The 27,301-nt window shown below is 47.8% G+C and overlaps 1 protein-coding gene and 1 long non-coding RNA gene across 4 annotated transcripts; one reads left to right on the top strand and one right to left on the bottom strand.

Annotated features, from left to right (window-relative positions):
* The first annotated feature begins 27 nt into the window (after window positions 1–27).
* Window positions 28–26,314, top strand: IKZF4 (IKAROS family zinc finger 4). 3 transcript variants are annotated; one of them, XM_030322877.1, is made up of 8 exons: window positions 28–293; window positions 8,347–8,397; window positions 15,813–15,917; window positions 16,931–17,191; window positions 17,863–18,030; window positions 21,072–21,221; window positions 21,692–21,823; window positions 22,441–26,314. In XM_030322877.1, exons 2-8 carry the CDS (start codon window positions 8,358–8,360, stop codon window positions 23,199–23,201), a joined length of 1,617 nt encoding a protein of 538 aa, XP_030178737.1. In that variant the 5' UTR covers window positions 28–293; window positions 8,347–8,357; the 3' UTR covers window positions 23,202–26,314. The 3 variants fall into 3 exon arrangements, with proteins under 3 accessions (XP_030178737.1, XP_030178738.1, XP_032449882.1); XM_030322878.1 differs by having other exon boundaries at window positions 8,350–8,397; XM_032593991.1 differs by lacking the exons at window positions 28–293; window positions 8,347–8,397 and adding exons at window positions 11,829–11,950; window positions 13,661–13,754.
* On the bottom strand, window positions 17,955–20,224 carry LOC115519121. Its single transcript, XR_003970403.1, has 3 exons — window positions 19,751–20,224; window positions 19,008–19,159; window positions 17,955–18,039 (listed from the first exon to the last, which is right to left on the bottom strand). It is a non-coding gene; the product is annotated as an uncharacterized LOC115519121 (long non-coding RNA).
* Window positions 26,315–27,301: the final 987 nt, after the last annotated feature.

Here is a 27,301-nt window from a genome sequence, read left to right on the forward strand (position 1 = left end):
TAGTGGGACCGGAAGTTGTTCGGGGGAGGGGGGACGGCTGTGGTGGGGGGGGTTGCTGGGGGGGGGCCGGTCCCTCCTCAGGTGAAGCCGCTGATGGAGATGGAGCCGCCGCCGCCGCTGAGTGCCCGGGTCCCGGGTCCGGCCCGATTGCCGCCGCCTCAGTGACCCCACTCCCCCCGCACTGGGCCGCCCGGGCCAGAGTGGGGGACCCCCGCCGCCCCGCCCCCCTCTTCCCCAACACCGTCCCCTCTCCCTCACCCCCCCCAGCTTGCGCGCGCGCGGAGCTGCTTCAGGTGAGTGAGGGGCGGGGCTTGGGCGAAGCGCTGGGGGCGGGGCCTCGGTCGCCGGGGGCGGGGCCTGAGGGGCTTGGGCGTGAAGCAAGGGGAGACCCGGACTGGGGGCTGGCGGGAAGAGGGTGGCCGCCTGGGCTGTGGCCCGAGGGGAGGGAGCTGGCCCAGCTAGTGGGGGAGTTAGGCTCAAGGCTCCAAGGTTGAGGGGAAGGTAACGGAGAGCCAAAGGGTCCTAAAAAGGCGGGAGACGGGTCAAGACAGCCAGGAGCTGGGTACGCGAGGCTCCTTGGTGGGATACCGCTGGGGTAGAACAGAAGAGGGTGAGAAAGGAGAAGCAGAGAGGGTACCTGGGCAAGAAAGCGAGAGGACTGGGGGGGGGCGGTTTGTCGAGAAGGTTAGAGAGAAGGACATAGGCCTCGGTGGGAAGATCTGGGAGGCAATGAGCAGAATGAGAGAAACAGTAGAGAAGAAACTTAGAGTGCAAGTGGAAAGTGCGGTCTAAGGTACCATGTAGGGTGAGACGTATAGGGAACCTGAGAAGCAGGGCTGGGAAGGAAGAGATTCACTGCATATGAGTCCTAAGAAAGAAATGTAACAGAGGAAGCCGTGGGTCTGAGGACTCTAAGGAGAGACAGACTTTGGGAAGCAGTTGTAAACTGAAATAGGCCTCCGTGTACCTCTTCGCACAACCCATCCCCAGTTATTTTCTTCCCCCTTGTCTGCTAGAGTTGTAGATTCTCACTTTTGAAATTTTCATTTGACTTCTCTACTTTTTAATTTTTTCAAATTTTTAATGTTTATTTTATTTTTGAGAGAGAGAGGAAGACAGAGGATCTCAGTCAGGCTCTGTGCTGACAACAGAGAACCCAATGCAGGGCTCGAACTCATGAACCACAAGATCATGACCTGAGCCAAAGTCCCCTGCTGAACCAACTGAACCATCCAGGTGCCCCGCTTTTTAAATTTTTTTAATCGTGACTGGTCCTGTCATGAGGACCAGTTGGAGTCCTGTCATGAGTTGGGTTTTAATGGAACACAGATCTTTAGGTATAAGATATTTAGGAAATAAAGTGCCCCATTTCTTTCTTCAGGGTCAAGAATTTACTAACTCTGCTTCCAGGAAGATTTGATGCATTACCAACTATATTGTGTCAAATTTTGCATACCTTCTTTCATTTCAGTCCTTTCTCTCATAAGCAAAACTGCCAACTGTTGTGACTCTTACAGATCCCCCACTGACATGTTTCATAGCCCCACCTGTTTCCCAGTCTACCCCGCCTGAACCCTTAAAGCATCAGTGGTGAGCTTAGAAAGTTTCTGACTCACTCACATATCAACGCTAGGCCTTCCATCATCAAGGCCAAGCAGAAGACCATTTGAGGCCAGGGCACCTGGGTGGCTCAGTTGGTTAATTGTCCCACTTGGGCTCAGGTCATGATCTCACAGTTTGTGGGTTTGACCCCCGAATCAGGCTCTGTGCTGACAGCTTGGAGCCTGCTTTGGATTCTCTGTCTCTCTCTCTGTCTCTCTCTCTCTCTCTCTCTCTCTCTCTCTCTCTGCTCTCCCCTGCTCATGCTCTCTCTCTCTCTCAAAAATAAATAAACATTTAAAAAATGTATAATAAAAAAAACATTGAGGCCTGCTGTTTCCCCTTACTGCTATTTGTTCACTTTATCTGTGTGAAGGTACATGTTGATATTCTTAGGAAGCATTAAAAACAGGTGTCTGACTACCTAATAATTCCGCCTAAGATAACTGTGATTCTGAGGACAAGACCAGGACAAGTCCAAATCAAACAATCGTTGAAATTGTAGCTTCTTGTTTGGTAGAAGTATCTCCTCATTGGTCTGTCAGTAGTTCAGTTAATATTGCTTTGTGGTGTAGGGAACTTCAGCCTTGCCTGAACACCCGAAAGCCAGAGAATCCAGACAGCTCCCTGGATCATGAGAATAGTCAGAAGAGTGGCTCATGAGATAAAAACAAAGTCTTAAAAGGAGAAAATTTTTAAAAATAAAATAAGAAAATAGTGTAGCCATTGGGAAGCAGGATAGATCTCACTGGAGCTTCTAGGGTGGGTCCCAGGTGGTGGGAGCTGCCCTCAATTTGGCAGGGTCAGAATTATATCTTGCCCTCGTCAATAGATGCTGATGTCTCAAGCACAGAATATAATGTCTTTGTTGCCCACTGAGTGCAGGTAGTTCAGTTGTAGCTTCTGGGCAATCCCCTTCCTCTTAGTAGGTTAAGGGCAAAGCATGTTTTGGGACTTGGCTCAGAAAGAAGTCCTGACTTTTTTCCAGTGAAAATGCAACTGAACATTTCTTCTTTATTTTCTCCTAGTTTAAATCTGTAGCTTGTACTTCCCAGTGTGGGAGGAACATTATCCCACCTTTTACCTCCTACTAACATCCACAAAGAAATTATTTTCTCCCAAACTGGCCATCTTTTTTCCTTCAACATACACACAAAATAACCAAGGAAAAATGAAGACAAATTATTGTAGGGCAGGTATTTCTGGGCTCATTTTACTCTACAAGAACAAATAAGAATGTGGAGCTCTGTGAGTGTAGACAATGCTACAGGCAGAGGGACTCCCTTTCTTTGTTGGTGTCATGACCCTGCCTAAAGAAGGCTCTGAATTCCCAGCTGTTTGATTTGCCTCCTTCTCAGAAGAGTTGTAGATTCTGTATTGGAAACGGAGATAATTTCAAGGTTTATCTGACGAAAGCATGTAAGAAAGGATAGTGCTGATATGAATGGCCTGTCCCCTCCTACCCCACCAGTGGGAGTGGCATCAACCTTGTAGACTCTACTGGAATACATATGCTGGTGTAATCCTTGAGCCAAGGAGCTCTGTTTCTACCTTAAAGAGACCTAGTAAGGGCCTAGGTTGGCATTTCCCTCAGGCTCATAATCTCTAAAAAGAGACATGGGAGGGAGAGGATTATTTTTTCTTTCATCCATAAACCAGTGTTTCTAGTTTAAGGATTTAAGCCACAAGATGCAGACCCCCAAATTTTTCATTTCAACATCCGAGAAAGAAGGTAAGCATGGGTGGTCCCAAACCTTCCCACTGTGGCAAAATTTAACTTTGGGCTGTAGTAGAAAGACTGGTTACCAGACTGATAACCTGGGTTCTATTTGGTCTTAATTCTGTCACTAACCAGATAGGTGACTCAGCTTAGTTTCTTCTTCTGTTAAAAAACAAGAGATTGGAGATCATCTCTCAACTCAATTCTAGCTGCAAGATTCCCCAGGTCCTACAACATTCCTGCCCTAGGCCCTCCACAAGAAGAGAGGCTTACTTGTCAGGGCAAGATTCTTTGTTAGCAGAGGAGCCTGAAAATATCTGTCCCGCCCAAACAACAGTGAGCCCTTTTGATCAGCATGCATTAGAGACTACTGGTCAGGACTGCCACCAAAGGCAATTGTTCCCATCTCTTCCCCCTTTTTGCTACTCTATACCAGTCAGGATAGTTCACTGAACCTTCCACGTAATTTCAAACTTCACTTAAGCTAACTTTGTTAGGGGCATCTTTGGCTTCAAAACTAATTATTAAGAAACTCAAATCGAACACTGCTGGCCTACTTTTCTCACCTTTACCCAAACATACAGTTGAATAGCAGTGACTTTGTGGGGCCTTTCTATAAACACAGGGCTCAAATACTTCAGGATATACCACAAACCCAGAGAGTATCAGCTCGTGTGCATCACCTAGTGATTGACCTGTTTAGTTTAGCCCCTCCATAGTTTCTTAAGTCTTAAAATGAGACATGGGAGGGGTATGATTGTTTCTCCTCCCATCTATAAACCTTAGCCTTCTCTCTCTTCTGCAGTCTACATGGGGAGGACAGGGAAGCGCAAAGAACAAGAGAAAATATTCATCCTTCTGAGATCTAAAAGGAGACAATGAGGTGATATTTTCCCACTCCCCAGACGTTGTGTTTCCAGCTCATACCCCTTCTTTTTTTAGAGACTGGTCATTCCTAGGATTACCTGGGAATTCATCCCCTCAGCACTGCTCCCCAAGCACTTGGATAATGAAGCTGAGCTGTCTTCGTCTGTCTTATATGTAGACAGAAGGTCATCATCTACAGCCTGGTGAAAAAAATGAGTCAGACCTTTCTGCTATAAAGACAGACACATGAGCTGAGAAAAGGTTGGTGGGTTTCCTTCAGAGAGTACTAGGTTGACCCAAAGATCATTTCAGAGCTGCAGATTGCTCAATGTCAAGGCCTGTTTCCTGGAAAGGGGCACGTAGTCAGGCTGCAGACAATGCCTTATTCCATCTCTTCCCTCAACCATTTACTTTTTTCCTGTCCCCAGTTATGCAAAGCCCCGATAGACCACAGAAGCAGCTATGTGACTCCAACATGTTTTTGTGTCGCTTTCATTCAGTTCATGGAGGTACAGACAGGAGAGGATGATGCTGTGGGTTTGGTTTACTTGCAGTACCTGAACTGCTCACTCCCAGGCAGGTGAAAAGTTCTGTCTTGCTAATAATCACCGGGCTACACTTCAGGTCCCAGGTCCTAAGAGAGACCAGAGAAAAGATTGCTACTCTCGGCTGCAGTTTCAGAACAATAACCAAAAGGATGGCACAAATCCTTGCCACTCTCTCCACCTCCACTTTCTTTCCCAACAATATCCTCCTCGCTACTTTTCTACACACTAGACCACATGGAGTATATTTTAAATTCCAATTTTGGAGTGTCACTGGATCAAACAGGATTCTTTGAAGGATTTGAAGAGCTTTAAATACTTGTGATATCCATCTTATTTCAGGCTTTCAGAGCTACCACATACAGAAAACTTGACTTTCTGACATTTTTGTCACCCAATAGTGAAAGCCGTGGGGATGTTTTTGTGGAGATGAGAAGCTGGGGGTGGTAGCTGATGCCTGACCTGCCCCTGGAAGTCAGACTTTGGATTGGTCATGACCTGGTGCTTGTCTGGAAGTGTGGTGGGAAATCTTCTGTCTAAAAGGAATGTCCATTCCTTCCCATTCCTGTTCAAATGTGATACTGTGTTGATGGGAGAAAGCCAGGGCCATGGAGGACTCTTGTTATAGTGCCAAGTGGATTCAAAAGAACAGGGAAGAAAACCTTTGTCTCCGGAGGTTACAATGACCAACCTTTCCTCCCTCACAGAGACGCTTCCTTTTGAATTAGGAGACTAGCTATTTCTAGTTGCTTTGTCTTCAGCTCACTGAACTGAATTTACAGTACATATGTGCCTACCTCCATCACTGAATGATGCCTATGTTGCTATAAAGCCGGTTTCTTTCCAAGATCTTTGAGCCAAACCTGTCTTGTGTAACTAACTTCTCTCTTTTTATGCCTCCTCCCCCTGCGGTATGTCTCCAATTGGCAGTGCCTAATTTGACCCAGTTCCTCTAAGGAGACACTAAGATCTGCCTGCCTGGCCAGGCAGGGGAGGAGGTGCTTTGAGGGGCGGGGAGTGGGAAGGTTGGGAGGGATGTGCTGCCTGGAGACTTGAACAAACAGTGAAGTACATCTACTGATTTGCTTCTGGCTCTCAGAGCACCAAGATTGGGAACAGCAGAATCTCTATCCCCTCTCACTTCCAGGGTTACCAACTTGGCATGTAGACCTGTTAGAGGCAGCCAAATGCTGATTTTGCCCAAGATGTGTCATGGAGCACCTGTTAAGAGCAATTAAGAAGCAGAAGAGCTCAGTTTACTGCTAGGAACAAAGTCCAACTCAGAAAACAACTCCTTCAGACCCTTCTGGAAATTGTTTTGGGACCATTTGAGCAGGTGTCCAAGAATGAGATGTACTTCCTGAGCCAGTGCTAGCTGAATGCTATGCTCCAACTGTTTTGCCTACCTAGTGCTTATCTAGCCCCTGGTTCCTTCGTGTTCTCTCTGTCTCTCTCTCTCACACACACATTACATTAATATATTTCTCCCTGTAGAGCCTGCTCTACTTTTCCTCCTTTTTAAGTAACAGACCCCACTCCCACGGAGGTCATACCAAAGGAAAAGATGCCTTAATTGATGTTAGAACCAGGGGAAAGCAAGAAGATCCATGAAGGCCTTGAGTATTCTGACTTTCCAAAAGAAACAAGACAGTGGGGCACCTGGGTGGCTCGGTCGGTTAAGGGGCAGACTTTGGCTCAGGTCATGATCTCACAGTTTGTGGGTTCGAGCCCTGGGTTGGGCTCTGTGCTGACAGCTCAGAGCCTGGAGCCTGCTTCAGATTCTGTGTCTCCCTCTCTCTGCCCTTCCCCTGCTTGTGCTCTCTCTCTCAAAAATAAACATTAAAAAAATTTTTTTTGAATAAAAGAAACAAGATGGTTTAATGGGAAGAGCACAGCTCAGGAGACCTGTGTTCTTTTCTTTTGTTTTGTTTTGTTCCAGTCTCACCATGAGCCCAGAGACAAGTAACGTCACTGCTCTGAGCCTCAGTTTCTCCGAGCAGAAAATGGAGGAAATCTTGCCCATTCTTGCTTCTCCTGTTTGTGTGCATGAGTGCGTATGTGTAGGGAAGTCACATGTGGCATCTTAGCTCTGCAGTAGTTTTGAAAAATCCTAAAAGGCAATTATGGAGCTAATGATTCAGAAATGAGAGGGGCCCCATGAGTACCAGACCGCCCTTCCTCATTCTTTGAATCTCTGACCACCACAGTTCTATGGCTAGTTCCAGGGGGTATGAGTTTGCTAACCACTGTGGACTTGGGCTCTTCTAATCATTACCCCTAAGGGAACCTTCAAGGAACCACTTATTATTGTGGCTTGGTCTAGCAGTCTGATCCCAAAGCTGAGACCATCTCAGGGAGGATGTGAAGAAAAGAACTGAAAATAAATTTAGATAAATTTTTCTTCCACACCCAGGTTTCCTGGGTGAGACTAGGACTCTCTGATGAAATCTAAGGCAGAGCTGCTTTGTGAAGTGAAGGAAAGCCCATGTTTCAGGCTTTGTCTTGAGACTTTTCAGAAGAGTATGATGTCTCTCGGCACAAGAGTGACCTGGGGGAAGGGGAAGACAGGGTAATAGATACTGTTCCCCTGTGCATCCTCCAGAGTCCCCAATCCTTGTCTCTAACAGTATAGTATTACAAGCAAACCAAATTTTCATCCATCCACCTCAGAGAGATCCTTCAAAGAGACAGGAATCCTGGTGGCAGCTCCAACTGTTTCCTTTCCCCACTCTTGTGCCCTCAAATCTGCCCCTGGAGTATTTATTTTTCATTAGGTGACTGGTGAAATCAATTTTGGAGGTATGTAAATTTCTACCAAAGAGATTTTTTTTTTCTTCCTCCCACAGGCTCCTAAAGAGAGAATTCATTGCAACAAATTATCACTTTTAATTGTTCTCAGTTCTTGATTTGTTTAATACTCTACTGCCAATTACTGCTTGCTTCTGTCAAATAGACTAACCTGCATTTTAAATTCAGGGTTCCCACCCTAAATAAATAAATAAATAAATAAATAAATAAATAAATAAATAAAACATAGCAACGTAAGTGACAAGAATATGGGGAGAAGCCACTTGAAGATTTAATTTGTTTATTATACCTTCAGTAGTGGACTCCACTGAACCTGAGGTGGGCTGCTCTCCTCCATATTTACCTTCCTGTCCTCCACCCTCCCCCACATACCCCCCCCCCCCAACAAAAAGAATCCCCTGAGACAGAATCCTGTTTCTTCCTTTTATTACTACCTCATCCTTAAGGTACAGAGCTTCTATGGAGCTGGTTTCTGTGCCTCCAGAAAGCTGGGCTGTAACCTGTCTCCTTTCCCACAGCATCAGCTCCACCTACAGGAGGAGGGGTCTACTCTCAAAACAACACAACCAAGACCACTCTGGAGTAAGACACTGTTTCCACTTCGGAGGCTGGGGAAGCCTGTAGAAGTTGTGGGTTGGACAAGACCCTGGGGTCTGTAAGTCAGGGTACATTGTCTTTCTCATCAGGACAAAGTATGAGGTTTTTCATCTTTAGGATAGGGCCAGAGCACACTTGCTAATTCCAGAATGTTAGAAACCTCCTCCCTTCCCAGATCTGGCTTCTGATAGCAGCTATTTTCTCTTTCAGCAGACTCTAAGATGGATATAGAAGACTGCAATGGCCGCTCCTATATGTCTGGTATGCCCTCTTGTGCATTCTGTTTGTAAGGGGCTGGGAGCAGACACTCGCCTGTGGAGCAGAGTGGAGAGCCTTCAGCCTAGCACAGGACCTCTGAGTGCCCCAGTCGTCACAGAGCTGCCACTCATGCTTGGTTTGCTTGGTAGTGTGCATCTATTTTGGTTATTTTACATTCCCTAAATAGTGATTCTCTTCCCAGACTTCTTGGAGGATAAGGGTAGGGGACGGGAATAGGAGGGGAATACGATTGGAGACTAATAGAGAGGAATGATTTAAAAGTAAAGAGATTGAAGGAAGATGTGATTCCTTCTCCTGTTCTCTGAGGTCACCAGCCAAACAGGATATTCTATCCCAGCCAGGTAGACAGTGGAGCAGCGTTTCAAACCTCAAAGGCCTGCAGGAGCCAGTTGGGTATGTAAATGAGTGAACTGGGTTGGGATAATGAGCCGAAGAGAATGTGGGGACTGTCATGGACAGAGAACACATGTCCTACCTCAAGGAGCAACTGCTTCTCGGTGTCCACCAGTCACTGCCATGCCAGAATGTGTATCCGGTGTGACCAAAACTTCCAATTTTTCAACAGAATTCAGAAATCCATATTTTATGTGAAATGTCTCCATTTTAGAATAATGACTCAATATTTTAAAAAAATGTTCCATGGAGCAAGCCAAACTTATCTATGGGCTGAATTCAGCCAGTGGGCCAACAACGAAGAGCCTTTGAAGGAGCGATATAGAGCCCACTTCTCATTTCCCCCAGTCCATTGTCATGGTCATAACATGCTATGGCTTTTCATACCTGCCAAATACTCTTACTGAGGCGGAAGAGATCACTGCTTATACTACAAACGGCTTTTAGAGATATGAGAGTAATCAGGGTCCTCTCAGAGTTTAACAACAAGGTGAAAAAAAAATGCGGAATTTTTCTGGCCCCCTCTCTGAAGGCACAGAAAAGGGCCTAAGACAGAGTTTGTCTCTAAGACGCAAGGACTCCTTTTTTGGATCATTAGAATGTCAGGGCAGGGAATGATTATAAGAGATAAGGGGAGCCAGATTTGGGTTTTGACATGATGAGTATGCACATCAGAAATCCAAGCACCATTGTAGAAATGACCCATAGCATTTTATTTTTTATACCCTGAAGTGGGACCAATGGAATTATGGGTACATTCAAAGATGATAGCTAGGTGGGTCAGACACACATATAAGAGTCATTGGCAGCACGTGGGTAACATAAGGTAAGACACTGACTCTGACCCCTTTCTTATTTAAGGGGGAAGGAGTTGGAATGGATTAAGGCATTCGATACCTGCCACGCGCTGGACACAGTGACAGGGATCAAGTGGACTGATTTAATTGAAAGAGATTTTGTTGGAACTAAAATCATGGCCCTTCTGAGGAACCACCCAGTCCTTCTATCTCCTGCTCAGTTAGGCCTACTCAGAAAACCACTACTGAGCAACAACCACACTCAGGACGCTGTTTTATTGCTGGGGAACACTCAGATAAAAACCAGTCCCTGCCCTAATGTAGGTAAATGAGAAACTGAGAATGTGGCTGGGGAAATATCCCATGGAGCTCTGTCTCTGGAGAATGCTGGATATTAGAGGAAAGCCCCTAGGGTGGTTGCTTCACTGTGCTATGAAACCAAATTTTCCCCGCTTTCAGCGGGTTGACATTTCCTAGACAAGAGAAGCCTCTGCACAGCATAGTTTTTGAATGGAAGTAGAGGCCAGAAACCCCTCATCTGTGTTTCGAGAATTCTAGGTGCCAGCAGCCACCTTAAAGAGAAGGAAAAGGGAAAGCCAAGGCTAACATTAGTTCTGAAAAGTAGCCCCCTCAGGAATGGGTATGGCTGAGACAGTCCATTTGAGGGGCATCAGAGAGTCTCTAAATGACCCATCTCTCCTGGGCCAGTATGCAAGCAGTGGGAAAGGCTGCTGTGTAGACCCCTCCTAAAGCACACTTTGGCCCTTCAAGGTCATCACAGCTCTTCTGTCTTCATACCAGGTGGCCTTCCCTCACCTGGCCACTTGATGAAGGGAGTATCTCTCCTGTTCTTTAAAGAGATTTTCCCACCTCACAGATCCTTATTCAGAAAATGCATCTTCTCTCCCTTTGTCTCTTTCTAAAGGTGCAGGTCAGTCCCTCCTGATTGAGAGAGGGAAGAGAAGGGATCCACTAACTTACCACACAGATTTTCTCGCCACCTCCATTCCCTGTCTTTCAGGGGAAACTGAGTTGCTCAAACCCAGCTCATGCAATTAATTGACTGAGCGGTGTTTTCACAAGTTTTCTGGGACTGTGAACTGTTTAAGGGAACCTTCGAAAGGGATCCAGGGGTAGGCAGCCCAAAGTTTCACAGCCCCTCCCACCCCCAAATTCTTGGAATCAGAAAATCTAGTCTCCAAAGTAGGTCAGCACGTCAGTGAGCAGCTCCTCTGGAAGGGAAGGGAGCAGAGGCCTTGTCTTGATAGAAGGCGGATTCATCCAGGGCTGTCGGCCGCCCAGGCCCCAGGGGCACAGGAGGGAGGGGAGTGGAGGTGGGGAGAAGATACCAGGATTTTGCCTGGGATCTGAAAAGCCTCAGGGCCACAGAGCAACACTAGCCTGAGACCAGACTGCTGGGCCTTCTCGCTGCTGGGAAGGAGGGGGCTGTCAGTCCCCAGATCTAAAGAGCAACCTCCCTCCTGGAGGAGGAGGGAAAGGAGGGAATCTGAGTGCCTGAGTTTAGTGGGGGAGGGGCTTTCTGACGATCTGAGAGCCTTGAAGCTGCCCCATGTCCTGGGCCCCATGACCTCTGGGGCCTTGGCTTCCCCAGCTGGCAGAGGATTGGGCCTTCCCTGGGGGCCCCCCTTTCTCCCTCCCACCCTGAGGGCCCATCCATCTCTCTCTCTCTCTCTCTCTCTCTCTTGCACACACTCTTGCCTCTCTCAGGCATTTGTTGTGCAGTTCCTCTTTGTCTGCTGGGCACGAGGGCAACGGCATCTGCCTCCCCCTCCCTGTGCACACCCCCCACCCCCACCCCTTTACTGGCTTGGGAAAGGGATGCTGTAGCCTAGCATCCCCCCCACCAGACACATATACATTCTCTCCAGCCCCCTCCCCAAGCACATCCAAGCGTGCTCTCGCTTGCTCTCTCTCTCCCTCTCTCCCTCTCTCCCTCTCTCTCCCTCTCTCCCTCTCTCTCCCTCTCTCCCTCTCTCCCTCTCTCCCTCTCTCCCTCTCTCTCCCTCTCTCCCTCTGCCTCTCTCTCTCTCTCTCTCTCTCTCTCTCACACACACACACACACACACACTCACACACATACACCCTGGGCTGAGCTCTTCTTGTTGGCTGCAGCCGTGGGCCCCTGCTCACCGTGCCGCTGCCTGCGAAATGACGGCGGTTCCCCTCACTTCCAGGAATCCACGCTTCCTGGAAGGTGAGTGGCTGGGCTCACCCCTGCCTGCCACCGAGACGCAGACATGCACACACCACCCGCACTCCCTCGCCGTTTCCAAGGCGGCGGCCGCGTTCGCACCCCAGGGTCTCACCGGCAAGGGAAGGATAATGTAAGTTCAGGCAGAAGGTGGCTAGTGGAGGGGGAAGGGGGGTGCCGGGGCTAGGGAGCCAATTCAGTAACAACTCCCAAGCCTGAGGAGAGGGAAAGGATGGGGGCTGTGTGTGTGTGTGTGTGTGTGTGTGTGTGGCGGGGGAGGGGGCGTTCCTCCTTACACTTGCGGAGGATGGGAAGGGTGTTTGGTGTTGCTAAGCAAAGACTGCGACTTGGACAGTGGGAGATTGTGGTGACATCTTGATTAGGCCTTGGGGACAGATGTAGAGCTGCCCTGGGTGAAATGCCGAGACAGGCCTGGGTGGGAATGGGTAATAGAATCTAGGTAAGAGAGAGATCCGAGGGCCCTCAGCCTCTTCCCCACAATAGAGCTGGGGATGGGCGTCTTTCTTTGCTCCTGTACCCACTGTTCCCTGCTAGCAGGCTAGCAGGCTAGCATCCTGCCACCCTGGAGCCCATGGTCAAGACAGGGAAAGCAGTTAGGATAAGATTCCTTGCTGATAAGTGTGGAGGTTCTTAGACCTCATGGCTGTTCCCTAGAGGCAACCACTCTTTGAAGGGATCGAGGAAGGGCAGCAGGAGTGGAGGGCTTGTCTCCTTCAGCATGTGAAACACATTTAGCTGGTGGGACCTTGCCCCATTTCCTCTCTCTCCCTCCTGTTTTTCTGCCCCATACCCACCTCCTTGTTCCTCTGATGTCAACCTCATGATTTGGCTTTGCCCTCTGGGGGTTCAGCCAATCTATGATGACTTTGACCAAGAAAATTTATCTGAGACCTGAGAGTGGCCTTAATTCTTGGCTTTGACAGTCTGGGGTTTCTTGGGAGTCCCAGGCATTTGAAGTTCCCTCACTGGGGTTTCTGGGACTGACAGAGGAACTGCTGAACTTCCTAAATCTGACTCTAGTCCCCTTCACCCTCCGGCTAGAACTCAAAATCCCAGGGTCCCCATAAAGACTTTCTGACCCCTAAAACAGATTCATTTTTATGTATTAGTGCCACAAAAGTAGACTTGAACCTGTTTTCCCTCTTACCTTTATCCTAGGGAGGGCAATGGCATCTAAGACCCACTCAGACTAACGGTGTGACTGTGGAGGCACCTACTCTTCCTCCTGTTCCCAGGCCTTAATAAGGAAGGGACAAAGGATATTTTCCTCTTAATGTCCCTAAATATTCCTTTAAGCATATTTTCCCCATATATCAAGCCCAGTAGGCTGGGACTAGAGATGGATTTCCAGCAAGTTCACTCATTGTTTTAGGGTCCAGGGCTCAGTACCAGGGCCCAGAGCTCAGTTCTTCCCCCATTACAAATATCAAGTGATTTAGGGCAAGTTAGCACTAATGTCTGAAAAGGAACAAGGAGACACTCCTTTTAGCCCTTTTAACCATAGTAAACCCTACACTCTGTTAAAGGACGTATTGTAAAACTGGGTCTGAGTCTACACATCTCAACCCACAACTCCTGAGATGCTCACTTTGATGATATGCATGTGGTTCTGACTTGGGCAACTTTTCTAGATAACCATGGTTCATCTAAAGAGCCCCAGCTGGGAAAACTGAAAATGCCATAAGGCATTTTCTATAGATAGTGAACAAATTTTCCTCAGGCTTTGATGGGATAGAATGGGGGAAATGGGACTTTTAGAAGAGGATATGAATGGGAAATGGTCCCAAAGTCCTGAGTGGTTGTTTTCTTCCCACTGACCAAGCTGGAGAGGGATCCCTCAGGAGGGTGTGTTCCGGATTTCTTGCCTCAGGCCCAAGACTCCAACCATTTTATAATGGAATCTTTATTTTGTGAAAGTAAGTATGTACATAGCTGGGAAATTGGGTAAAGTACTAATAGGTGGACTTTAGGGATGAATTTTAGGGTTTGTCTCTCTCTCTCTCTCTCTCTCTCTCTTCCATATTTAGGCTTGTGTGTACGCATCCATGCATGTTCATGTTAGCAGATAATGTAGAAGGCTATGGGTGTGTTTACCCCCGTAGGTATGTTCTCTTTATGTGTATCTACATGTGTGATATATGTCTGTGTTTCTGTGTATGTTTACCTACTTGTATGTTATTTTTGTTTGTTTGTTTTTGTGGATTTTTTTACCTATAAATTTGTGCAAAAGATTGTGGGGAGGAGGGATTTTTTTTTTTTAAAGACATGATTCATATCTTCAGATATGTTAACTAATTTTTAAAGACATAACCAAACTCTCAAAACTCATTTTTACAAAGCAATTTATCAACAAGTTAACAATGAATATATTGAGAATAAACTTATGTCACTGTCAAGGGAACATCAAGTAGTATTTAGGTATTTGGAATCATATCAGATTGGAGGCTTTCTAGAGTAGTCAAATTTTTACTGATTTCAGAAGAGAAGATCTAATGGGCCCAACTCTCCTCTGCTGAAACAATGACTCTCAACTGGCTGTGTAGAGGGTGGCTAAGGACATGAGTGCTTACTGTTTATGTTCCATCCGGGTTCCACCACTACCAGCTATGTCACCTTGGACAAGTAACACAGCCTCTTTTGTGCCTCAGTTTTCTCATCTGTAAAATTAAGACAATATTGGCACCTGCTTCAACAGGGTTGTTCACATAAAGTGCACAGAACAATACCTGGCACAAAATAAGCACTCAATAACACTCAATAAGTGTTAGCAGCTGCCATTATGATCACTTTTATTATCATTAGACTCAGGGACAATTCCAGCTGCCCTTCCTACAGATCCCAAACCTGGTGCTGGGGTCTCCGGAGAGGAACAATAGGGAAGAGCATCTCTCCTGAACCACCTCCCTTTTGAGGCCCCCATTTTCCTCTCCACCCTGGCCTGCCCAGCCTCAGCCTTCCTTCTTGTAGATGTCAGGCAGTGATGCTCTTCCCCTCAGGCCTAGAAAAAGGTAGAGTGAACAAGATGCAGCTACTGAGCTTGCAGAAGTCAGCAGTGGGCACCAGGCTGACAAGGGCACAAGGTGATGAGGGAGCATAAGTTAAGCTGAGGACAAAGTACAAGCTAGCCTCCTGGGCCACTCCCCCCCACCCCAGGTGGAATATATGTGCTATTCCTCAGACACTCCTGGCTACCCAAGAACAAAGGAAAGGGGCTTAAGTGCTTACCATGGTGATGTGGGAAACAAAGGCAAATAAAAAATTAAATTCCCTTACTGCCTACAGCCCATTGACAAGTCCTTGAAACAGGCAGAGTGACCTTCCTCTAGAGCTCAGCTGCCTCGATGATGACACTTTGCTATGGGCAAAAGAGAATCTTAGCTTAACATTATCCCAACCCCCAGGATCCTGTAAGTCTACTTTAACATATAAAAATTCCTTTGGAAACTTCCTTTATCTCAACTCCCCCAAGATATATGCTAGCAATCATACCCCAAGCTTATGGTCCTCTGATATACATCTGAAGGGTCTCATGACTGAGATTTTACTAAATGGTAATAAATGGCATTTTCCTAACAGTAGCTGGCCCCTTGAAGTCCTGGAAAGCTTGCTTCCAAAATTCCTTGGAGACTTACTCTGTCCCTAACCCCCTCCCAATCTGAGGGTATATAATCAGTTACCCGTAGCAACCCCAGTGCAGCTCTTCCTGCCCACGGGTCCTGTCCCCGTGCTTTCATAAAATCACCTTTTTGCACCAAAGACGTCTTCAAGAATTCTTTCTTGGCCGTCAGCTCTGGACCACCCCACCATCACCCCAAAACTTCATCACAAGGTATGGTGCTGAACGTATAACACTGCCTTGTACATGGCTACAAGATGAGTGTTTGCAAAGCATAACAGAATTTTGAAAAGGTGAGGCAATGGACAGTAAAAGGCCCGGCTGCAGCTTCACCTGTCCTCTTATTCTCTCCTCCAAGGTAGCGGGGACTCATCTCTGGAGAAGGAGTTCCTTGGGGCCCCGGTGGGGCCCTCGGTGAGCACCCCCAACAGCCAGCACTCTTCTCCCAGCCGCTCACTCAGTGGTAAGTGCAATCTCCTGCCCTGCCCTGGCACTAGGCACCCTGTTTGTGTTTGGCCCTCAGTTCACCCTCCACTGGCAGCCATTTCCCCATTGCTGCCTCCCTCTGGTTTCCTGCATACAGCCTCTAAAACACTAAGGAGTTCAGCATCTAGGGTCCTTCTGACTTCTGGAAGGAGAGTGAATGGTCTCTGCCAGACAAGGGTAGAATTAAAAGAAGCACGGGTGGGATTAAGCTAAAGTCTCCAAAGAGAAATCCTGGAGTTGGAGAAGCAAGGACATAGGAATGGTCACAAGCTAGAGTCAGTCAGGAAATAGAGATGAGAGGGATCTTCTCATCACCACCAACCCAGCCCCACCCCCATTCTCCTGCCCAGACAGGGTCCCCATTACTGCCTCTTCTAGCTGGCCCTAGATCTGTGACATTCTCTAAATGGTTGGAATAGCCAGGAATGTAGGTCAGAGCTAGAGCCAAAGCTTACTCCTCAGTGGCTCCTCCCTCCTTCATCCCCCTCTCCAGATTTTAATGGAGGGGAGTAGAGGGGGTTCACTCTTATGGGGAGGGAGGATAATGTGAGCCATGTCTGTCTTCCAGTTTTGCTCTCTCTTTAGCCTGCCGTCTCTTTGGTCTTCCTAGGACCATTTTCCCGCCACTGTTACTTGCTGGCTTCCTGCCCAGGGCCAAGCCAGATGTCTTTCTTTATGACAAGAGAGTGGAGAAAAAGGCTCTCCTTAGCCTCCTCCTCTCCCCAGTGGGACAGAAGACATCCAATGTACCCCAACTTCTTTCTCTTGAAGCCTATTTGCCTGGGTGGTGAGATAGAAGGAAAAGGTTGTTTCAGGTCCCAGCAGGAGTGCCATATCACCACCGAGGATACCGAGGGTATTGGCCACTTTTAAAGCCCACGTGTCTCAGGGCCGGGAGAAAGCCTTCTGGACATTGGGAGTGACATTCTGGTCTGCGGGCAGGTTCCCCCCTTTGCCTGTCTCTGTCCTAAACACCATCCCACCCTTCAGCCAACTCCATCAAGGTGGAGATGTACAGCGATGAGGAGTCGAGCAGACTGCTGGGGCCAGATGAGCGGCTCCTAGAAAAGGACGACAGTGTGATCGTGGAAGACTCGTTGTCAGAGCCCCTGGGCTACTGTGATGGAAGTGGGCCAGAGCCTCACTCCCCCGGGGGCATCCGGCTGCCCAATGGCAAGCTCAAATGTGATGTCTGCGGCATGGTCTGTATCGGACCCAATGTGCTCATGGTGCATAAGCGCAGCCATACGGGTGAGTAAGCCAGGGGGTTGAGGAGGAGCTCCCAGGGTAGGCTGGAAAGGCAGAGGCCCACAATGCAGTGGGACAGCCTCAGAAAGGGAAGAGTCTCTCCCAGCACATTTTCTAGCCAATGAAAGAAAGGGGGGATGGCGTTTGGATTCCCTCCACACTGTACTTCTTTGGCACTCTCATCAGCTGTTGTTATAAAGAAAAGCTGGTATTTTTCTCAGGAGGTGAGGGAGAGGTAGATGTAGCCTCAGGATGAATCCTACAGCCCAACAGGGGTAGGACCCTGTTTGGGCCCTGTTGATTTAGACAAACAAACATACACAAACAAAGAAAAGGAAAACAAAAGCCTCTTCTCAGCTTTCTCAGCCTTTGGGCTCCAGGGGCAGAGTGGGTCTTATAAGGCTCGGTTTTGGGTTAATGATCTTTTGGCCCAGAGTTCCAGGCCTGGTGCCCTTTGCCCTGCCATTCATCCTGATCCACACCTTCCCAGGGTAAGGCTCTTCCCAAGGGAATCTTTAGAAAGCAGGAATTTCCTGTGCGTGCCACAGCTCTGCCTCTCAGTAATTGTTCTGAGCACCATCCGTTAGGCAGGGTGGGGCAGAGGGTGACAGAAGAGGTTCAGCCTTCAAAATTCCTCACATGCAGTCCTCAGAGATCTGTTCTTTCTCTTGCAGGTGAAAGGCCTTTCCACTGCAACCAGTGTGGCGCCTCCTTCACCCAGAAGGGGAACCTGCTGCGCCACATCAAACTTCACTCTGGGGAGAAGCCTTTCAAATGTCCCTTCTGTAACTACGCCTGCCGCCGGCGCGATGCTCTCACTGGCCACCTCCGCACACACTCGGGTCAGTTACCTATTTAGGGGGAAGGAAGAGTGGGACTTCAGTACACCCAGAAAATAGAGCTCAGTGACCTCTCTGACATTTGGGGAGTTACAATGTCTGTCTCTGAGGAGGGCAGAGCACTCACAGAGCAGATAGGGCCCTGCCTCTCTCACCCCTCGTCTGGGCAGCAGGGCCCCATGGGGAATTTGGGGGACTCTTTGGTGAGGTATTTTACATGTGCCACACTGTGACTTGGAGCAAAAGGAGCAGGGGTGATTTTCTTGGCTCTTAACAGTCACTCGCCCTTTGTTTTTTAAAGTTTCGTGCTAATGCCAGAACCATCTGTGCCTTGTCACCCCCCCACACACACATACTTCTAAGCATCAGGAAAACCCTTCCTCATACTCCCCTGTGCTCGAGGCCCCACACTCATCACCATCATCACCTCCCTCCAGAATACCAGACGTCTCGGACAACCACTGTCTGTCCTCTCCTTTACTTCCTACTGGTTCCTGAAAATAGCCATGGTCCTCCAAACTGGGAGAAAGGTAGCCTAGGAAAAACCTCTGTTCCCTATCCCAAGAGGTTGTCACCTTCCCAGAGGCAAGAAGAAGTCATGAGGGTGTCTAGAGGGTAGTGTTTGGATCAGTGCCAGCGAACCAGACTACCCGGGTTTCCTACCCCAGCCAAGACTGTTTGAGTCAACATCTGTCTGAATCAGCTGGACAGATAGCACTTTCGAAGCATCTTACTAAATTTTAAGTTTTTGACTTGGCCTTGTGAAGAGGCCGGGAGTCACGCTGGCAGGAAGGAGGAGCTCAAGAGTGGGGAAAGGCTGGAAGAAGGGCAGAGGGAAAAAATTAGTAGGATTTGTCCTTGGAAATGTTCCTTGCTATTTTTCTCTTTTCCCAAACTCTCTCAGGCCAGGATGTAAGGGGACAGAGCAATCACCTCATCACCCTTTTCCCAGCCACCTACCGTGTTCTAGGTTCTCTCACCTTGGAGGTGAGTAGAGAAACAGGGAGAAAGGTCATCATTAATTCAGGCTCTATAATCCACAAAGCATTTTGCTTGTCTTTTCATGTGATCCTCATAACGATTCTAAGGTAGATGGCATTATCCTTGTTTTGCTGACAAGGATACTGAAACTCTAGGGGAGAAAGAAAGGAAGAAAAAAAAAGATTTGCTGGTCACAGAGCTATCCTGCAGCCTTCCTGGACCCCTATAAATGTTCTGTGTCAAAGAATCCTACTCCTTTTCCTCAGAAAAGGGGCGGCTCCCCCTGCTGGTTTGGAACAAGGATGGCTTCTCCCTAGAATTCTTGAACCAATAGCAATGAGGCCAGCTGGGTAAATTTTGGATGTTGTTCTTTAGGAGACTTATTAGGGACAGAATTAGACACAGGTGTACCACTGGGTCCCATCTCTGTGATATGCTTTCTGTTATAACTCACACTATAATGAAAAAAGGGGCTCCTCTCCCAGATGTTAAACCATTTCCCCCAAAGTCTTGAGTGGACAGGGACCATGGCATTCACCTCATCTCCCAAATACTAGGATTTACAGAGCAAGGTCAAAATGGCATTAGACTGATTGAATCAAGGCCCAGTTTATGGGTGTGTGTGTGTGTGTGTGTGTGTGAGTGTGTAAGGGCCGCGCGGCTAGTATTACCAGCCTCCTGGAGACACCTCCTATCTTCCTGCTCAATAGTAGCAAGATACATAAAATAAAATATACAGTACCTTGTTTCTCTCACTTTCCTTCTCCTGTCACAAATATCATCTCTCAAAAGTTGTCTTTAAATGAAGTGTCCATCTCAGTTTTCCTGACTTCTTCAGTAGAAACAAAATCTTCTTTTTTTTCTTTAAGTAATCTGTACAGTCACCATGGGGCTTGAACTCACAACACTGAGATGAAGGGTCGCATGCTCTCCCAACTAAGCCAGCCAAACACCCCAGAAAAAATCTTTATAACTTGTTCTTTATTTTTAAAAAAATTTTAAAGGCCCTCAAAGTTGTTGTTTCTCTTCCTTTTACTCATCTCCTTTATTCTCCTCTCTGTCCTTTTATTCTTTTTCTCTTCTTGGAATTTCTCTATCAGTGATAGTTGTTCTGGGGCTCTCTTGGTATCTCAGTGTAGAGGGACAGAAAAATAAGCAGTAGAGGCGCCTGGCTGGCTCAGCTGGTGAAGCATGTGACTCTTGATCTTGGGGCTGTAAGTTCTAGCCCCAGATTACTTAAAAATAAAATCTGAAAGAAAGGAAGAAAGAAAGAGAGGGAGAGAGAGAGAGGGAGAGAGGAAGGGAGGGAGGGAGGGAGGAAGGAAGAAAGAAAGAGAGGGGGAAAGGGAGGGCGGCGGGGGAGGGAGGAAGGGAGGAAGAAAGAAAGAGGGGGGAAAGGGAGGGAGGGAGGGAGGGAGGGAGGAAGGAAGGAAGGAAGGAAGGAAGGAAGGAAGGAAGGAAGGAAGAAAGAGGAAGAAAAGCAGTAAAACTAGGCTAAGGATGGAGGTAAAAGTATAAGTAAAGGTCAGTGAGAACTGTCCCTCCCCCCATTGACAGATCTAAGGGCTCTCATTTCTGTCACCCCAGGTCACCAATTTCCCTCAAACCGAAGCAGATAACTCATAAGCAAAAAATCCCCTTGTCTGATAAACAGCACTTACACCCGCTTGCCACATGGAAAGGTTAAACCACAGTCTGGGCCCCAGAATCTGAGACCCTGGGGTGGGGCCAGCCTGCCTGCCAGGGACGATCCCCTACAAAGTCCCTGGGTCCTCCCTTCCGTTTTTAGCAGCAGTTTGGCCATCGTGAGGCCCACCAGCAGTCCAAAGCTATATGCCCTGGCTCCCCTCTGTCCTCCCATAGCTGCGCACTGGCCCTTTCCTCCACAGTTCGGTTATCTATCCATGCTTGCAGCTGGAGTCAGGGAAGGAAAGACAAGCCGAACTCACCTGAGCGACATCCCTTCCTCCTCAAGCCCATGAGCCTTTGCTCCTGGATGGTTTTGTAGAGCCAGGGTACAGGGAGAAGTAACTCATGCCATCCGTCTCCCGTCTCCTCCACAGTCTCCTCTCCCACGGTGGGCAAGCCCTACAAGTGTAACTACTGCGGCCGGAGCTACAAACAGCAGAGTACCCTGGAGGAGCACAAAGAGCGGTGCCACAACTACCTACAGAGTCTCAGCACTGAAGCCCAAGCTCTGGCTGGCCAAGCAGGTAGGGCTGTAGGCAGGCCTGTGGGGGAGTTGAGGGCTGGGTCAGAGGGAGTGCAGGACCAGGATGATTCCAGCATCTACCCCCTCTTCACAAAGGGATGCGATCTGTGGAAAAAGGACAGTTACCTCAGTAAATCTGCCAAGCCCTCCAGTCGGTGCAAAGCCCTGTGGTAGGTGCTGCAGGGAGATCCAGGGGTCAGAGAGGATTTGATCTATGTCCTCAGTGTAATGGGAGAGAGAAAACACAAGGAAGTATAAAATCAAGGGTCACATGTACATAATTGTCCTCAAGTTACTTGAAATGTTGCTAGGATGAGCTCTGGATGGACGGGGAGTGAGCAGAACCTAGTTTTCCAGGTATCGGGTATGACCTTCCTTGGCTACCGACCTGCTGATTTTCTCCAGGCAAAGGCTGCTGGGCTAATGCTACCCCCATCCAGCTATTACTTATCTCCACCCCCTTCCCCCCAGGTGATGAGATACGTGACCTGGAGATGGTGCCAGACTCCATGTTGCACTCATCCTCTGAGCGGCCAACCTTCATTGATCGGCTGGCCAACAGCCTCACCAAACGCAAGCGTTCCACCCCCCAGAAGTTCGTAGGTAAGAATCCTGTTGGAGAGAAGAGATCAGCTTTAAGCCACAGCTCATCTAAATCTGAGCTCTGGTAGCCATTTGACCAGCTAGGTCTGGAGATTTGATTTGGAAAAGTGGTCTGGTAGTCTCTGGTGCTCAGAAAACATCCCCAGAGAACAGGAGGGGAGTGAAGAGGGAGAAGGTACCTCAGGAGGGTGGAGAGGGGTCAGTGTTGAGGGGTCTTGTGGTAGTTGTAAGAGGAAGGGGTCAGGGAGCTCAGGTTCTTCCAGGCTTTGAGAATAGCAAGGACTTCAGCCTGTGGGAACTGAGAGAATGACTCTTAGTGTCAGAGGGAGGAGGTGTGAGTGTGGGGTCCACCCATCTGGCCTTGATTGTTCACTCTCTAGCTTTATAAAGAGTAATGAAGGAAGTTTTAAAGATCAGTGGGCTGGGACTGAGTCCTTCCCTAAGATTATAGCCTGGAGTTGGGGAGTGGCCCCAAAGAGGACCTGACCTTGAGGGAAGTAAATGAGGGGTGGTAAATAATATTACAGCCATCCCCATGGTAAGAAATCAAAGAAGTAATCCTGGAGGAGCTTGGGAATTCTCCAAACCCAGCTCTGCTGAGGTCCTCTTCTCCACAGGTGAAAAGCAGATGCGTTTCAGCCTCTCAGACATCCCCTATGATGTGAACTCGGGTGGCTATGAGAAGGATGTGGAGTTGGTAGCACATCATGGCCTGGAGCCTGGCTTTGGAGGTTCTCTGGCCTTTGTGGGGGCAGAGCATCTGCGTCCCCTCCGCCTTCCACCTACCAATTGCATCTCAGAACTCACACCCGTCATCAGCTCTGTCTACACCCAGATGCAGCCCCTCCCCGGCCGACTGGAGCTTCCAGGGTCCCGAGAAGCAGGTGAGGGACCCGAGGACCTGGCCGATGGAGGTCCCCTCCTCTACCGGGCCCGAGGCCCCCTGACCGACCCTGGGGCATCCCCCAGCAATGGCTGCCAAGACTCCACAGATACAGAGAGCAACCACGAAGATCGGGTTGGGGGGGTGGTATCCCTCCCTCAGGGTCCCCCACCCCAGCCACCTCCCACCATTGTGGTGGGCCGGCCCAGTCCTGCCTACGCCAAAGAGGACCCCAAGCCGCAGGAGGGGTTACTACGGGGCACCCCAGGCCCCTCCAAGGAAGTGCTCCGGGTGGTGGGCGAGAGTGGTGAGCCCGTGAAAGCCTTCAAGTGTGAGCACTGCCGAATCCTTTTTCTGGACCATGTCATGTTCACCATCCACATGGGCTGCCATGGCTTCAGAGACCCTTTCGAGTGTAACATCTGTGGTTACCACAGCCAGGACCGGTACGAATTCTCTTCTCACATTGTCCGGGGGGAGCACAAGGTGGGCTAGCCACCTGCTGCCCTCCCCTCAGTCCGCCACTCCACTGCCCTGCCTACACGAGTCTAGCTCTGTCCCCACTACATCCCAAGGAGTTTTGCTCGGTAGCCCCCACCACTGGCTACCTGACTTCATACTTGACCCTGACCCCTCTTCACCTATTCTCCTCTACCCTGACTGATTTAAGCATTGTGATGAAACAGGCTTTTTTGCTTACATTTCTCCTTTTCCTCTTCTCCTCTCATCCCAGCATATTCAGAGTTATTTATTAATACAATTTGTGGATGTTTCTTTTGCTTTTTTCTCTTAACTTGTATCAGTCGCTTGCCACTTCCCCCACCCTCCTGCCCACAGTCCCTTTCCACTTTAGACCTCATTTTTTTTTTCTTTGATCCAGCTTTCTCTAACAGCCCTAGGGGTAGGAAGCTCCTCTTAGTCCTAAGAGTTCTGAGCTTCTTGTGTTAATTCCTCACCTTTTGCTTTATCTGATTCTTCAGTTTTGATGCTGATAGCTCCCTCTGGCCCTCCGTTTGCTCTGTGGCATTATATCTCCTCTCTGGGACCCTCCAACCTGGTACTCCATACCTCTTGTGCCCTCTCACTTTAGGCAGCTTGCACTATGCTTGAAAAAATGAAGCTTTCCTCATTTGGAAGTAGGAGGGGCTGAAGAAATTCTCCCCAGGCACTGTGGGACTGAGGGTCCTCTTGATGTTCCCCTAGTAACGTGAGTTCCCCAAAGCCCACATTCGGGAATCTCCCTCTGGGATGTGATCTATCTCTTCTCTCCTCAAACAACCCCTAACACAGCTACTCTCTTCAACCTCCTCGTCTACTCAGTGGTGGTTTTTCTCTCCTTGGAGTGCCCCAATTTTATATTCTCAGGGGCCAAGGCTAGGTCTGCAATCCTGTCTCTGACACGTTGGGAGCCACAGGTGCCTAATTGGGAACCAGGGCATGGGAAGGGGGTGGTTTAAAATTCTTCTCTTTCTCTTCCACCTCTAAACTTCTTCACTCTAGTGACCTTCCTAGGCTCTCAGGGGCTCCTACAGTCCTTGTCCTATGAGAAACTAGTGGGTTGCTGCCTGATGACAAGGGGCATCTCAACCCCTCAGTCATGCTGCCTTCTTCTTCTCCCCGCAACCCCCTGCAAGATTCACCCTCATTCCCAGGCTTCTGGGCCCTGTTCTTAAGATCAGCGGCAGGGAGAAAAGGGTGTCTCTTTTCTCTCTTCTAATTTTCAGTATAACCAAAAAATTATCCCAGGATGAGGAAGGGCATTTGCCCCTCACCTTATTCCATTCTTGTCCCGGCAAGAATGGGATGGGCACAACTGAACTGGGGGTCATCCTTTACTGCCCCCTTCTATACTCAGTTCCCAGATGTAGGGCAGGAGGGGGCACTCTCCTCCTGGCTACAGCAGAGACCCCCTGGCTTTTTGGGTAACCTAGTTAGTGAGAAGGGGGCAGGAGGAGATAGCTCTACTGCAAGTGGAGGTCTCTTTCTACAAGCGTTTTCTGCCCCCAGGCCACAGCTATCCCATTCTCTGCTTCCTTGAGATTCAAACCAAAGGCTGTTTTTCTATATTTAAAGAAAAAAAGAAAAAAAAGAAAGTAAAAACCAAACACAACACCTCACAAGTTGTAACGCTTGGTCCTCTCTCTCTCTCCTTTTCTCTTCCCTTCCATCTTTCTTTCCATATGTCCTTTCCTTATTGGCTCTTTTGCCTCCTACTTTTCTCACTCCCTATCAGGGATAATTTAGGGGGATGGTGAAGGGTTGGCTAAGGAACAGACCCTGGGATTGGGGCTCCAAAGGGCTCTAAGAAGAGTCTACCTTACCCTCTTATGGGAAGGGAGACCCTAGAAAAACTTCTCCTCTTTTTCCTCCTTTTTCTCCCCCATTATGTAGTCTCCCTGAGAGAACCAGATTGTCAGGAAGGGGCATTGTGGGTTGATTGTTCCTCCCAATGTAGCAATAAACAGATGCTGCCAAGGGCAGAGGATGGGGGAGTTAACTGGAAGGAGAGTGGTCTCTAGATAAGGGGAGAGTCTTCTCAACAGCACCCTAGGGAACTGGCTCCTTGCTTCAGGATGGCAGCAGAGCTGAGATTAATATCTAGGGTTCTCCTCAACTGTTCTGGTTATTGAGCCCCTTCCTGTTAAACTTACCCCTCACCACCTCTTCTGCGTCTGCTGTGTACTTGGTGACACCTCATAAGGACTAGTCCCTTCTGAGGTATCAGAGCCTTAGGGTGCCCCCATCCCCTCCCCCAGTCAGCTCTGGCACCTGTAACCTCCTGGAACATGAAGGACTATGCTCTGAGGCTATACTCTGAGCCCATGAGAGCAGAGACTGGAAGGGCAAGACCAGGTGCTAAGGAGGGGAGAGAAGGGCACTCTGTCTCTCTCCAGACCATCACTGCACTTTAACCAGGGTCTTAGGTACAAAATCCTACTTTCCAGAGCCTTCCAACTCTGGAACCTCAAACATCCTCATGCTCTCTCCCAGCTCCTTTTGCATAAAAAAAAAAAAAAAAAAAAAAGTAAAGAAAAAGAAAAAAAAACCCACATTGAAACCCACATGGAGAAAAGAGGTGTTTTCCTTTTATACTGATATTCAAAACCAACACCACACACAAAAAATTTCTAAATAGACACTTTTCCAGACCTTTGTTTTTTTTGTGTCAGTGTCCAAGCTGTGGATGGGATTTTGTAATACTTCCAGCAGCTTCTTTCTTTGTGTACATAATATATATATATTATATATATTTTTAATCAGAAGTTATGAAGAACAAAAAGAAAAAAAAAATAAAACACAGAAGCAAGTGCAATACCACCTCTCTTCTCTTTCTCTCCCAGGGTTTCATTTGTAGCCTATGCTTGGTGTCTCCTTGGACCTTACCCTTTCACCTCCTCCTCTTCCTTTGGTTTCCTCCAACCCCCTTTTTTAAAGAGTTTTTCTCCTTTCTCAAGGGGAGTTAAACTAGCTTTTGAGACTTATTGCAAAGCATTTTGTATATGTAATATATTGTAAGTAAATATTTGTGTAACGGAGATATACTACTGTAAGTTTTGTACTGTACTGGCTGAAGGTCTGTTATAAATAAACATGAGTAATTTAACACCCTTGGTTGTTTTTGTAGACTTCCTTTGCTGTAACTTTCTGCTGGGAGGAAGGGGGGCCTCCTTGCTGTATATTGTACTAACTACTAAACGTTTTGAAGGTGAACAAGTTTAAGACTAAGAGGAAGCCAAATAAGAATGCTCAAGTTGTTCCCACAGAAGAACAGATTTTTCGACCTACAGTGGGAAGTGGAGATTTTCCTACCAGGAGTGCCTTCAGGATAGAGAAAGCCCAGCTTGCCTATCCGTCCAAAGTAGAGATTCATCAAACATTTGTAGAGTACCTACTATATGCAAAACACATTACATGCCTAGGGAGATACAAGTTACAATAACATGAGAGATTAAAACAATAGGATCTACCACTTCCTGAGCATCTCATAAATGCCAAGCGCTGTGCCAAGTATTCATTTAATAGTAGAAACCACCTACAAATAAATGATCCACCATTACTAGTGAAGAAATAAAAACCCAGAAGAGAATAAATAACTTGTCCGAGACTCATCAGCCAATAAATGTCAAAACCCAGATTTGAACCCAGGAGTGTGTAACTCCAAAGTCTGTGTCCATACCTTTATGCCAGGGAATGCAGCCACTGAAACTCCTAGGTTATAAAAATCCAAAGAAAAGCCAAGATAGGAACATTAACTTGATTCTTAAATCTTAACTATTTTCTGTCCCCTTCACGCTGCACTTTTTTCTGTTTTATCTCTCTGCCAATCCACACACTAACGTCTGCCTTCTGTTTCCCATGAGACTATATTGAAGTGAAAATTGAAGACGCTTCCATCTAAAGTCTATCATTTTCTGTGCCTCATTAAAACTAACAAATTCAAAATTGGGAGAGACCATGAATATAGTTGTTCTGAATCCAAAACAAAGTTAGAAAATAAATTTTAACCCCAATAAATTGGATTAGAGATTAAAAGAAACTGAAAGAAAAGAAAAGAAAAAACAAAACAAAACACGATGGGTTTCTTTTTTTTTAAT

This window comes from Lynx canadensis, chromosome B4 (assembly GCF_007474595.2).
Source record: "Lynx canadensis isolate LIC74 chromosome B4, mLynCan4.pri.v2, whole genome shotgun sequence".
Taxonomy (NCBI): domain Eukaryota; kingdom Metazoa; phylum Chordata; class Mammalia; order Carnivora; family Felidae; genus Lynx; species Lynx canadensis.